Source organism: Palaemon carinicauda, chromosome 14, assembly GCF_036898095.1.
Source record: "Palaemon carinicauda isolate YSFRI2023 chromosome 14, ASM3689809v2, whole genome shotgun sequence".
In the NCBI taxonomy this organism is placed as follows: Eukaryota; Metazoa; Arthropoda; class Malacostraca; order Decapoda; family Palaemonidae; genus Palaemon; species Palaemon carinicauda.
The window spans coordinates 123,788,635-123,801,134 of NC_090738.1; the positions used below are offsets into that span (position 1 = coordinate 123,788,635).

The 12,500-nt window shown below is 36.3% G+C and overlaps 1 protein-coding gene across 5 annotated transcripts in view; it reads left to right on the plus strand.

The window, feature by feature from the left end:
- LOC137653731 (probable G-protein coupled receptor Mth-like 1) overlaps positions 1 to 11,386 on the plus strand; it is a 16,724-nt gene extending 5,338 nt beyond the window's left edge. For all 5 annotated transcript variants that reach the window (XM_068387343.1, XM_068387344.1, XM_068387342.1 and 2 more), the window contains exons 2-8: positions 1,197 to 2,835; positions 3,060 to 3,183; positions 3,825 to 3,903; positions 4,252 to 4,418; positions 4,702 to 4,851; positions 7,085 to 7,193; positions 8,600 to 11,386. In XM_068387343.1, the coding sequence (XP_068243444.1) occupies positions 1,231 to 2,835; positions 3,060 to 3,183; positions 3,825 to 3,903; positions 4,252 to 4,418; positions 4,702 to 4,851; positions 7,085 to 7,193; positions 8,600 to 8,951 (2,586 nt within the window). In that variant the 5' untranslated portion in view covers positions 1,197 to 1,230 and the 3' untranslated portion in view covers positions 8,952 to 11,386. The remainder of the gene's footprint in view (positions 1 to 1,196; positions 2,836 to 3,059; positions 3,184 to 3,824; positions 3,904 to 4,251; positions 4,419 to 4,701; positions 4,852 to 7,084; positions 7,194 to 8,599) is intronic.
- The last annotated feature ends 1,114 nt before the right edge of the window (positions 11,387 to 12,500 follow it).

Here is a 12,500-nt window from a genome sequence, read left to right on the forward strand (position 1 = left end):
TGTATATATATACATACAGTATATATTTATATATATACACACATATATCCACATGTATATACAGTATATATATATATATATATATATATATATATATATATATATATATATATATATATATATATACAATATTTAGATAGATATGTACACAACCCCATCTCACCAGGGACAGGGAGACCTGACGGAAATTATATATATATATATATATATATATATATATATATATATATATATATATATATACATATATATATACATATATATATATATATATATATGTATATATATATATATATATATATACATATATATATATATATATACATATTATAAATGAATATATATATACATATATATGTGTGTGTATATATATATATGTGTGTGTGTGTATTATTAACATTTTTGGCGTCTTAAAATCGATGATAACCTCTTTGGATCAAAATAACTCCAGTTAAGTTTCAGGAAAAGGCGAAAATTGCAACTACAAGTTATTCCATTTAATAGCTGATGCCAACACATGTTTTGAGAAACTTTTCCACATGGTTCTTCATCAGGGCTACAGTGGTTAAACGATGGAACTACATTTGAATATAAAGCCTATGACTGTGAAAATTAAAGAAAATTATTTTCTTATCTCTAAACAAATTAACGAGTTTCAATAGACTGAACCTTTAGGAGTCTTCAGAATGAAAAATTTGAAGATTAGTTTTGATATCCTTTAATAATATTTCACAAAGTTTATTGGATCTCCTGATAGATTTTCCATATTTCAACCATTTCAATGAATCATAGTTTCCATTTATCAAAACTTGTTAATTGATTTCCAAACCATTTTTCCATTGACTAAGGTTTTTCTTATATATGTGTTCTTAGTGTCTTCTTACTGAAGTCAATTTACAGAATTTCAATGAATCTTAGTTTCTATTTATCAAAAGTTGTTAATTGATTTCCAAACCATTTTTCCATTGACTAAGGTTTTTCTCATATATGTGTTCTTTGTGTCATGTTACTGAAGTCAATTTACAGAATTTCAATGAATCTTAGTTTCCATTTATCAAAACTTGTTAATTGATTTCCAAACCATTTTTTCCATTGACTAAGGTTTTTCTCATATATGTGTTCTTTGTGTCATGTTACTGAAGTCAATTTACAGAATTTATTCCTTCGGAAAATTTACATTCATTTCCATTTTGCAGGTATATAAAGTTAAGTACCACAGACCGCAGAACAATGAAAATTTCACAGCTCTGGTTTACTTTGCTAATCCTACTTTGGGCCGGCTGGACGCACGGAAGTCCAGAGCAAACTTTGGTGGTCAGTAAATGCTGCCCTGAAAATGAGTATTTTGACAGCGTTATGAAGAAATGCGAAGTCACGACTGGATCAAACTATGCGGATCGTGTGCGAACTCTCCTAACAGACGCTTCGACAAACATAACCTACAAAACTGGAAATCTAACACAGTGTCCAATCTATAATCACACTGTGGAAATACAAGTAACACCACAAAATCATGCAATTATGGCAAATGGTCGCCTCCACGAGAAATGGTCTGGAGTGGTATATCACCAAGCAAACTACTGCATGGAATTCAAAGCATCATCACCTGAAGAACTTGGTGGAACTTTGATAGCTCGAGTCTGTCCGATGATGAGAAACTGCTGCTATATAAACCAAGATCATGATGCATTTTCTTCTGAATGTCAAGAAAGTTTTGGTAATATAAGTAACTACAACGAAAGAATTAATTCATTCCTTGATACTGACCAGGAATCATCAATACTACCAAATGAAAGCTCAAAGTCTTTAAAAATAATACGATTAGATAAAACATACTCATATATCATGAGTGGAACGGTGCTTCTTTGTGATTCCTCTTATTATTGTCATCCAACTTCTGCTTGCTGTAAAGTAGACTTTGGTGATGGCAGAGGTGCCTTCATATGCCAGAATGCATTCAAGAAATGTTGTCCTTCTAACGAAATTTGGACTGACAACGGTTGCTTATCAAAGCAAATGCACCAGCCATCATCAAGTCGCATGGCTAACTTAATGAAATCCTACTTCCCCCAAAATTCACTCCCTACGCTATTTGATGAACCTTGTAGGACTATATTTAAATCAGCCGATGAGCACATTCAGTGGTATATTGAGGGCAGTCTCATTTTGTCTGTGCATGCCAATGAAGGAAAGGAAAGTATTTTTGAGTATTGTATTGAAGACTATGAAGACGATACAGGAGCACTAGACTCTATGGCAATGCTGTGTCTGAGAGACATAGCTCCAATTCTATCTAGAGAGATCCTCAATAAGTATGACAAAGGACTCTCTATAGGAAAATGTTGTCATATAGACAAACACTTCAATAAATCTCTTAGTTGTATTAGTGATACATATCACTCTAACAATATTCTCGAACAACCAGCTTTTGTGGCTGCCAATATTACAGAATTAAGCTACACAGGTTTTCCCAAGTGCAAAAATCGTGGGGGAAATTACATCTCATACGTTTATGGTAAGAAGGAGGGGAAAGATTACGCCATTTTACTTGAAGACCAAACGATGGGTGTCGTTGTAATAGACGAGGAAAGTGGCTGCAATTTTACCATAGGAAAACTAAGAAATGCTGATTACTGCATTGAAACTTATTCTTTGACTGAAAGCACCAGCATACAGATCTATATATGCGATGATCTATATTCGTCATCTTTAAAGCACCAGGAGAAGTACATAGTGGTACCTGTGTTGATGATTATATCAATTAGTGCTCTCATGTATACTGTTTACTTTCTGTTCTCCATGAGAGTCAGGCGAGGCCTATTCACTGTGAAAAAGGTAAGTTATCCTTCGGAAAATTGAACTGTATGCATAATACATATGACCACTAAAAGCCTAGCCAATACATAAATTTGCTAACAGTACAATGGTTAGGTTCAAGCTGTAGTGAATACAGTTACTTCCAAGAAATATAAGAATAAGTGAGTATCAGCTTTTTACTACAGCAAAGTATTTTCTGAAAAGTTTCAAAGCTTTATAAAATGGCCCCTTTCGCCTTTCAGGTAAACACCTTGGCGGGCAGAATACTTCTGAGCTACGTCATCTCCTACCTCATGACATTCCTACTCTTATCCATTGGAATGATAGCACCTATACGAACTTCAACTGTGGCCTGTCCCTTATTGGGTGAGTCAGTAAAGGCCAAGTTTCATATTTCAGAAAGGAACGATGAAAAAAAGTAGCTTCTATATGATCTTGATGTTTTTGAGTTACAGTTCTACTAACATCTTGTTTATTCCGGCATACTTTTGACAACAGAATGTACAGTTGGGCACAGTAATTTCTGCTACACCTTACTCTGATGAAGTGCAACCCGTCACACCCTTTTATACATGACAAGTTCTTGTGTTTAGCCCCGCTCACCACCTCTGCTATCTTTCCTTACACCATCTGTTTGGTTACTCGCTGAATAGTAAGGGTGTAGCTGGCTGCACTTCCATAGAGCCATGTGTGTCAAGAATTTCTGTGTTCAACTGACCATTCATTAAAGCATTCCACTGAAGAGAACTAACCTCTATAGTCAATTATTTTTAGTGAGGCAGATTTTTACCAACTCGTTGGGGTGCCCTTTTAGCTCGGAAAAGTTTCCTGCTCGCTGATTGGTTGGACAAGATAATTCTAACCAATCAGATACCAGGAAACTTCTCCGAGCTAAAAGGGCACGACTGCGATTCAGTACAAATGCGCCTCATTAAAAAAAATTAATGTAGTTCTAGTTAAGAACTCTGCCACTTTAACCTACAAGTAACCCTTTACTATTTTGACAGCTGGGTCTATAATGTTCTTCATGCTAGCTGCTTTCCTGTGGAACACATCAGTCTGCGTGGAATCATTACTTCTCACTCTGTAAGGAAAAACATTCCTTTATTCGAGTTTCGAATCCATTGTCATTCAAAAAATTAAGAATTTTAAATGTAACAGAATCTTACTAAGTTCATTGTGAACTCGTAAGCTACTTGCACATTCATCTAATATAGAATAGTGAATAAACTTTCTTTTTTACTTTTCTTAAGTAAATTATGTTAGGATATATAAGCTTCTTTCCGTGTTCACCCACGAGGTTTCCTTTCCCTATAGGTAGGAATTATTATCCCTCATACCAGACTAGAATAAGCTAAAATAGACGGTGTAACCATTTGCATTTTCGCTTCTAAAACCAAGTTACCATTTGTTTTTCTTTATCAATTCCTGAAGAGACGTCAGAGTGTCAGAACAATGGAGGTTATTGTGGCATTGCTTGTGGGCGTGGGGTATCCCTGGACTAATCACAGCTGTGGCCCTCACCCTTGACCACTACAGGGCAGATTTAGAATGTTCCATAGTTACGCCGAAGGTCGGCCTCAACAGGTGTTTCTTCTCTGGTGAGTTAAGCTACATAATATGAAATTCTGCAAGAGATTTTGGCGTAGGAAAAATCTATTTTTGGGTGAGATAGCCATGTCGTCCTGATGGAGGTTCCCAGGTAGAAAGCTGCCTAGAGAAACTTCCATCAGGGCAAAATGGCTCGAGCCCAAAAAAAGTTTTTTTTTTTTTATTTTAAGTCATAAAGGCTCATTGATTAAAAAATCTTCCAATATATCTGTTCGTTAAAGGAAAGGAAACCTCACAGCATGCTCTACAAACAGAATCCTTTCTTCCTTTCAGATGAAAAGGCACAGCTGCTCTACTTGTATACACCAATGTGCATCTCCCTCGGGGCAAATATCATCTTATTGATAGCGAGCAACCTGATCAGGAAAGCAACTCTCAGAAAGATCGAGCGAGGAATGCAACACATTTCATCTAACCAGGATGGTAATCACTCGCTGCATGTTTACAATGTTTTATCATGATTTTCCTCTTTAATTTCCATTGCTCTTTTGTTAGCGTTGGTTTTCTTCTTTCACTTAGATGCGTAATCGAAAACACTTAATTGCATGTGTAATGCTAAGCAAACTTTGAGATAAGTTGCAGATATGTTAAGACATAAGCAAGTCAGAATCAGTAACCTTCAAGCAGGTAGGATACATTATGTTTGCTCAGTTTATCTTTATTATTATTATCAGTAGTAGTAGTAGTAGTAATAGTAGTAGTGGCCAAGTTACAATCCAAGTTGGAAAAGCAGGATGTTATAAGTCTAAGGGCTCCAACAGGGAAAATAGTCCGTGGGTACTTAAAAAAGGAAACCCTCAAGCAAGAGAACTCTAACCCAAGACAGTGGAAGACCATAGTACAGAGGCTATGGCACTACCCAAGACTAGAGAACAGTGGTTTGATTTTGGGGGGTCCTAGAAGAGCTGCTTACCATTGCTAAAGAATCTCATATAACCTTACCAAATGGAAAATAGCCAGTGAACAGTTACAGTGCAGTTTTTGCCCCTTGGAGTGATGAAGAAAGAGGAGAAAGCGTAAAGAATAAGCCAAACTATTCGGTACATGTGTAGGGAAAGGGAAAATGAGCCGTAACTAGAGAGGCGTCCAATATAGTACTGCCTGGGCCAGTACAAGGACCCAAGAACGATCTAGCAGTATTACCTAAAGGGGTGACTCGTGCCTTGGCGAGCCTATTACCAGCTCACAAAAGGAAATTGTACATAAAGATTTTACCAAGAGAAGATTTTGTTTCAAAGTGAAGCATAACTGTAAGGACAGTGGGACAAGCTATCACCAACAACAACTGACGGTTTATTCAAGTAGGTGCAAGAATATAATACAAGGTGCGGACGGAAATATAGCATGCGCGCTGGCGCCAATTTGGCTTGAACCAACCGCCACAATATGTGTGTTTTTTCACACGTACAAATACTTGAAATACAAGTCAATAGAACTATGTAGCGAAATGATAAATACATAGGCTACATTTGTAGCTCTGAGGGAGCGGAATAAATATATACAGTTAGCCAGTGTGGCGAAGGGAGAATTTAAATGAAATGGAGAATTCGATGAGAATGCTGGACGACGGAGGGAGCGATGTTCTTACATAACTTTTAAACAAATTGATTAATTTACAACATAGACTGGCGGCACAATAAGAAATGACACTTGTAGAGAATTTTCTGTTACAAGTAGATAAAACAAACCTTTTATAAAAAGAACATCTGTTTAATCAGTAAGCAGCTCTTTTACAAAGACACTCCAAAACCAAACCATTGTTCTCTAGTCATGGGTAGTGCCATAGCCTTGGTATCATGATCTTCCACTGTCTTGGGTTAGAGATCTATTGCTTGATGATTTCCTTATTTCCTTTCCTCACTGGGCTATTTTTCCTTATTGGAGCCTTTGGACTTAGAGGATCCTGCTTTTCCAACTAGGGTTGTAGCCTAGCAAGTGTTAATAATAATAGCACTACAGTATTAAAAGTGCCCTCGCCACTCCCCAAGAGAGATTAGTTCACCAAACATTTTATTGGGCCCCACAAGGCACTAGAAAAGTTGGAAGACCCAGACCTACATGGCTGAGGACTATGAAGCGTGAAGTAGGAGATGATGAGTGGAGAAGTATCGACTTAGAAGCTCAAAATAAAAACGAATGGGGAAATCTAACCGAGGCCCTTTGCGTCAATAGGCGTAAGAGGAGATGGTGATGGTAATGATGATGATGATGATGAATAATGTACTGACAAAAACTTCAAAGGAAAAATTATAATATACATAATTACAATGGTGACCTATATTATATAGTTATAAGGGAAAAAGCATATGCTCTACAGTCTACATACTCAACCGAGAAATGTAGCGCATGTAAGTCTCTTCTTTATAGTTTATATATGAAAAATCTGTTTTAATGTTGTTACTGTTCTTGGAATATTTCATTTTAATTGTTCATTACTTCTCATAGAGTTTATTTATTTCCTTTCCTAACATGGCTATTTTCCCTGTTGGAGCCCTTGGGTTTACAACATCTTGTTTATCCAACTTGGGTTGTAGCTTAGCTAGTAGTAGTAGTAGTAGTAGTAGTAGTAGTAGTAGTAGTAGTAGTATAATAATAATAATAATAATAATAATAATAATAATAATAATACGAAATTAATATAATTTTTTATTCTTAGAAAAGAAAATTGATGGAAACCGTCATGGAAATGATAACGTCCAGAGACCAAACGCCAGACCCACACTTCGCCAGCATTCAGGACTCAGGAAAATCGAGAATCGTAATGTGTGAGTTATCTTGACTTTTTCGTCTATTTCACAAATGAAGCCTTTATTATTGTTAAGGACTTATATAAGGAAGACAAATAAAATACAAGTCTGTACTCTGAGCTTTGAAATATAGTCAATAATGAAAGGTCTTAAGTAACATTTTCATTAGCCCAGGGTTGATATAAACCTCAGACTAGTGAATCTTCACCACATTCATGTCTATGTATGTTTACTGCTTTAGTTTCTCAATCAGAGCTTCGAATGCCTTTACAAATAACAAGCTCAGTATTATATTTGTTACTGTCTATAGTACTATGGGAATCCATGGTTGCTAATGCCTTATAAGACTTGTAAATACTTTGAAACCCATAAAGCTGAAGCAAAAACAAAGAAGCCAATCACATGAGACATAGATCAATAAGATGGTGCACAGACTAATGAGGGTCACTGCATAGAGAAGTCTCTGCTGGTGTAGGACGATAGAACAATAGGAAATGGGGCTTAGACCAATCAGAGCAGGTGAACAGGCCAATCAGAACCGGTGCATGCGCCAATAAGGGCCTAGGCGTAAGCCAGTCGGAGACAGTGCATAGGCCAATCATAAGGGGCATAAGCCACTCAAATGGTCCATAAGCCAGTCAGATGGTACATAAGCCAAAGGCATGGAACATAAGCCAAACAGATGGTGCATAGACCAACCAGAGTCAGTGCATGCGACAATCAAAGCTGAAGCTCAGGCCAATCAGACTAAGTCATTAGGCTAATCCGAATTAGTGCGTAGTCCAATCAAACCCGGTGCATAGGCTACTCGTAAGCAGGGTGTATGCCAATCAGAGCAGCTTCATAGCCTAGAGGTGGTGATTGGACCAACCAGAGCCGTTGCATAGGCCAGAGCCAGTGATTAGACCACGATTGGTACTTTAGCCAATCAGTGCATGGGCCAGTTAAAATCCACCACCCTAAAAAGGACTAGATACTTGATGTCCTTGAATACATATTATATGTATCTTTCAAGTCACTGTTGGTAGTTACCTAAAAGGAATAAGGAAATCAGTGCCCCTAGGTGTACAGTATTACGGTATTGTACCCATTTAGTAATCCAGAATCCCTGTTTACTTTCATCTCTTCGCCATGGTTATCATCTCTAATTATGCTAATTATCTTAAATATCAAACCAAGCGACGATCTGAGCTGTTCTAACTTTAATTTCCTTCGCTTATAATAAAAAATGCTTAATCTTATGTCACAATAGCTGAGAACCTTCATCTACCTTCATCTATTTCTTAAGCCTCTATTGCAAATGATGCATATTCTAGTGTATCTCTCAAGAAGCTCAAAAAGAAAGGAATAATATGCTTTTAAAATTATTTTGTTCAACTTAAATGGTCTTATAACCTAATTGCTTATTCTACTTCCTCTTACAGGTGGGTTGACTCTGCCAAGCTGGTTTTTTGGGCTGGATCTACCTGGATACTAGAGGTGGTTGCCTTTTTGATAACTTATAACCGAGGAAAGTGGTACGATTACCTATGGTACTTGCCCGTATCCATCAATGCCCTCAGGGGTGTTGGCATCTTCATCATCATCGTGCTTACTCCAGACGTCCGCAAGAAAATATCTAAAAGGATCAGCATCAACTGTCCATGGTTTGCTAAGCTGACAAAGAAGAGTCACACACACTCGAAAGGCGTCACTTCTCAAACCATTCCTAGAGACACATCTGATGAACGAAGCTCGATGACTTACGAACCAGAGACAACAGTGACTAGACTCTGAGCCTGTTAGTAAGCAAGGAAAAGTCACATGAGGGTCTGAATTAGCATGGGCCTTTTTCAAAAAGAGTGCCATAGTGTTTGTGTTTTGTTGTGAAGTGCTAATGGTCATGATAAACGAGACCTTCGTTATGTAAGCGTTGCATGACACATTGAAGTCAGAATTTATACTCGAGGTGAGGATGCGTTAGTCCAGGATGTATCTGAATGGAAGCCACTGGGCAAGAGAGGTATCAAAGTTATTCGTAACTGCTCAGTATTAGGTATGGGGCTCAAACTAGTGTCTTAGTAGGATTATATTCAATTATATTGGGAAAATTGTGTTTTACCCATACCAGGTCTTCAAGAGTTAGAAGATCTTGGTTCCAACATTTTCTTCTGTCCCTCTTCGAAAATCTAACTTTTTGCTTTTAATGCGTATGTCTGATTGTTAGGACCTTCGAGTTTAACGAAAGGTCTGTCAAATAACTTCATAGCAAAATATAATCTTTTCTATTTACCTTCAAATACACAATGTTCTTTACATCTGTAAATGAGCTTATATCGCATTACAACTGTTTCCAACAGATTCAAGCCAATAGTCGTTGGTACTATGCTCTAGATATAAAAGGAACTATTGTTCGGAAAACTTGCTCGTCAAATTACGTTTTCTTGTACATAATCAGATGAGGAGCTCTTGACATAGCCAATAGATTTTCCAGTCGACTTTGAATTTATACAAAAACCAAGAATAAAACGAAAGTTTTAAGTCCTGGATATATTGAAATGTTTCATAACATATCCTTTTTTCATCTCCTAGCATCAACTTTAATTTCCAATATGAGAAAATAGTGTTGGAACTCGACCCTTTGCATTCCTAAACTGTACTAACTCTCCAATAGCTGTAACGATTGTGACTTATCTTCCAGCTTATAGGTATCCATTAAGAACATTTTAAAAGTGCTAAGTCTATAATTCACTCCTCCCTTTGGATTTATAAATTTGGGCTGGGGCCTGTCAGGCCATTAGGTGCTCAAGCGAAAGACTGGTAAGAAAGCAGTGGGTCTCATTTGATTTTCAAATTATTTGAAATTCTACTGTTGGAGTGTTTTTTTCCCATTCGTTTGGGGCAACACGGTTGCCTTCTTTTGAAGGACTTTGCTTTGGATTTGGGCGTGAACCGTAGCTAGATATGTATCTACTGAAGGTTCTAAAACCTTTACTTGTCTACTTGTTTTGGGTTTAAATCCAACCCTCCACTGAAGTTGAGTGAACTACTCGGCCGGGTCCATATTAATCTAACGAAACATTTTCATTATAACTTATACAATTCTTTGGTTGTAGCATCTTCCAAATCATATGATCTTGTGAAAAGTAATGTCTTTAGTTTCTTCTTAAATTCAATCGCTCCATTTAGGTCCTGCATTTCAGTTGGCAGTTTATTATAATGTCTAGGCGCACAGTAGCTAAAAGCCCTTTCTCCAAATTTACTATTTGTTCTTGGTTCAGATAGTCTATGTTTGTCACTCATGTGTCTTATGGTAACATTTGTTTCTAGTTCTAGTTTGTTCATGCATTCTTTTAGATATTTTGATTCATTTTGGTTCAGTATCTTAAACGTTAGTAACAGTAGCTTGTATTCAATTCTCGCCTTTACCGGCAGCCAGGGTAATTCAATTAGTGCAGGGGTAATTCTATCCCTATTGTGTAGTCCTTTTATTAATCTAGCGGCTCTGTTTTGTACTCTCTGAATTTTCTTCAGCTGATAATTTGGTAATCCATAGAACAGTGAGTTGCAGTAATCAATTCTTGAAAATATGTGGTCATTAATGAGTATGGCCATGGATTTTTCATTTAAGTATTTACTAATAAATGTTATGTTTCTAATGTGATAGTTACAATTTCTTACCATATCATTTAAATGTTCATTCATTGTCAGTCTATCATCCATGATTACTCCAAGATTTCTGACGGATTTAGCTATGAGGGCCCGAGATTACAATATGCTCCAACTTGACCTCTGAAAGACTGAAGATATTAAGGCTTTCAAGAGAAAACTGAATACTTTCTTCATCTCTAAGTGCTTCGATAATGTGGACCTGACAGAAAAAGAGCAATATGCGGTGTGAAATGCTGAATGCCTTAGAATGTATACGATTAAATAAATATGAAGGTCCTGTAGAGAGTAGGGTTCCCCTGCTTTATGGGACCAGAAAATCAGTCTCTAAAGTAAAGTAAAGTAACGTTCGAAACCCAAAGCCTCTTGGAATGTTAGGATATGTGACATCTTGTTAAAAAAAAAAAACATCCGGAGAAAGATTTGAGCAATCTACAACGACGATGTCTTGAAACGAGCGAGTTGGGAATTACAATGTTATCACCTTCTTCCTACAGATTGGTTCCTCTCTTAGTTATTTACATTTACTAACTTTTTAATCTGCATTTGGTCCCCTGAATAAATAACTGAAATAATGTCATGGCTTTGATTTCCCTCATAAGACATTTTATGTATATTATTACCAATATGCAATGTGTGAAAATGTTAAGAATAACAGATAGTAGACAAAAATACCCATCATTAATTTTTGAAGAATATATTCCTTCTAGCTATAAAAAGCAACCAAAAATCGAAAAATATGAAAGACGAAAAACGGAAATTATGCGAAGGAAAGTAAGTCCTAAAGTGCCATAGCCTCTGTACCATGGTCTTCCACTGTCTTGGGTTAGAGTTCTCTTGCTTGAGGGTATCGGGCACACTAGGCTATTCTGTCTAATTTCTCTTCCTCTTGTTTTGTTTAAGTTTTTATAGTTTATATAGGAAATATGTATTTTTATGTTGTTACTGATCTTAAGATATTTTATTTTTCTTAGTTTCCTCTCCTCACTAGGCTATTTTCCCTGTTGGGGCCCCTGGGCGTATAGCATCCAGCTTTTCCAACTAAGGTTGTAGCTTAGCAAGTAATAACAAAATAATAATAATAATAAAGAAATTCGATCTATGCATAAATGAAAAATAGTCCATACTTCTCCGTGAAGCTTCACTTTTGACTTCTTTGAAACACTCAAGATAAATTTGTTTCACATTCACAGTGAAACATAGTACTCGAGTGCCATATGTGGGTGAGATCATGAAGAGGGGTAAATGGAGATGGTTTGGCCATGTTCTTCGCAGTCCCCAAGAGAGATTAATTCAACCAACTTTCAACAAGGCTTAACAAGGCACTAGAAGAGTTATATGGCCCAGGTCTACATGGCTGAGGACTATGAAGCAATAAGTGGGAGATGATGATTGGAGAAGTATTGATTTAAAATCTCAAGATTGAGACTGGCGAAATCTAACCGAGGCCTTTGCGTCAATACGAGTAGGAGATGATGATGCTGCTGATGATGAAATCACATATAAAAATCATATATATATATATATAATATATATATATATATATATCATATATTTATATATATATGTGTGTGTATATGTATATATATTATACATACAGGTATATATATTATATATATATTATACATATATATATATTATATATATATTATACATATATATATATATTATATATAT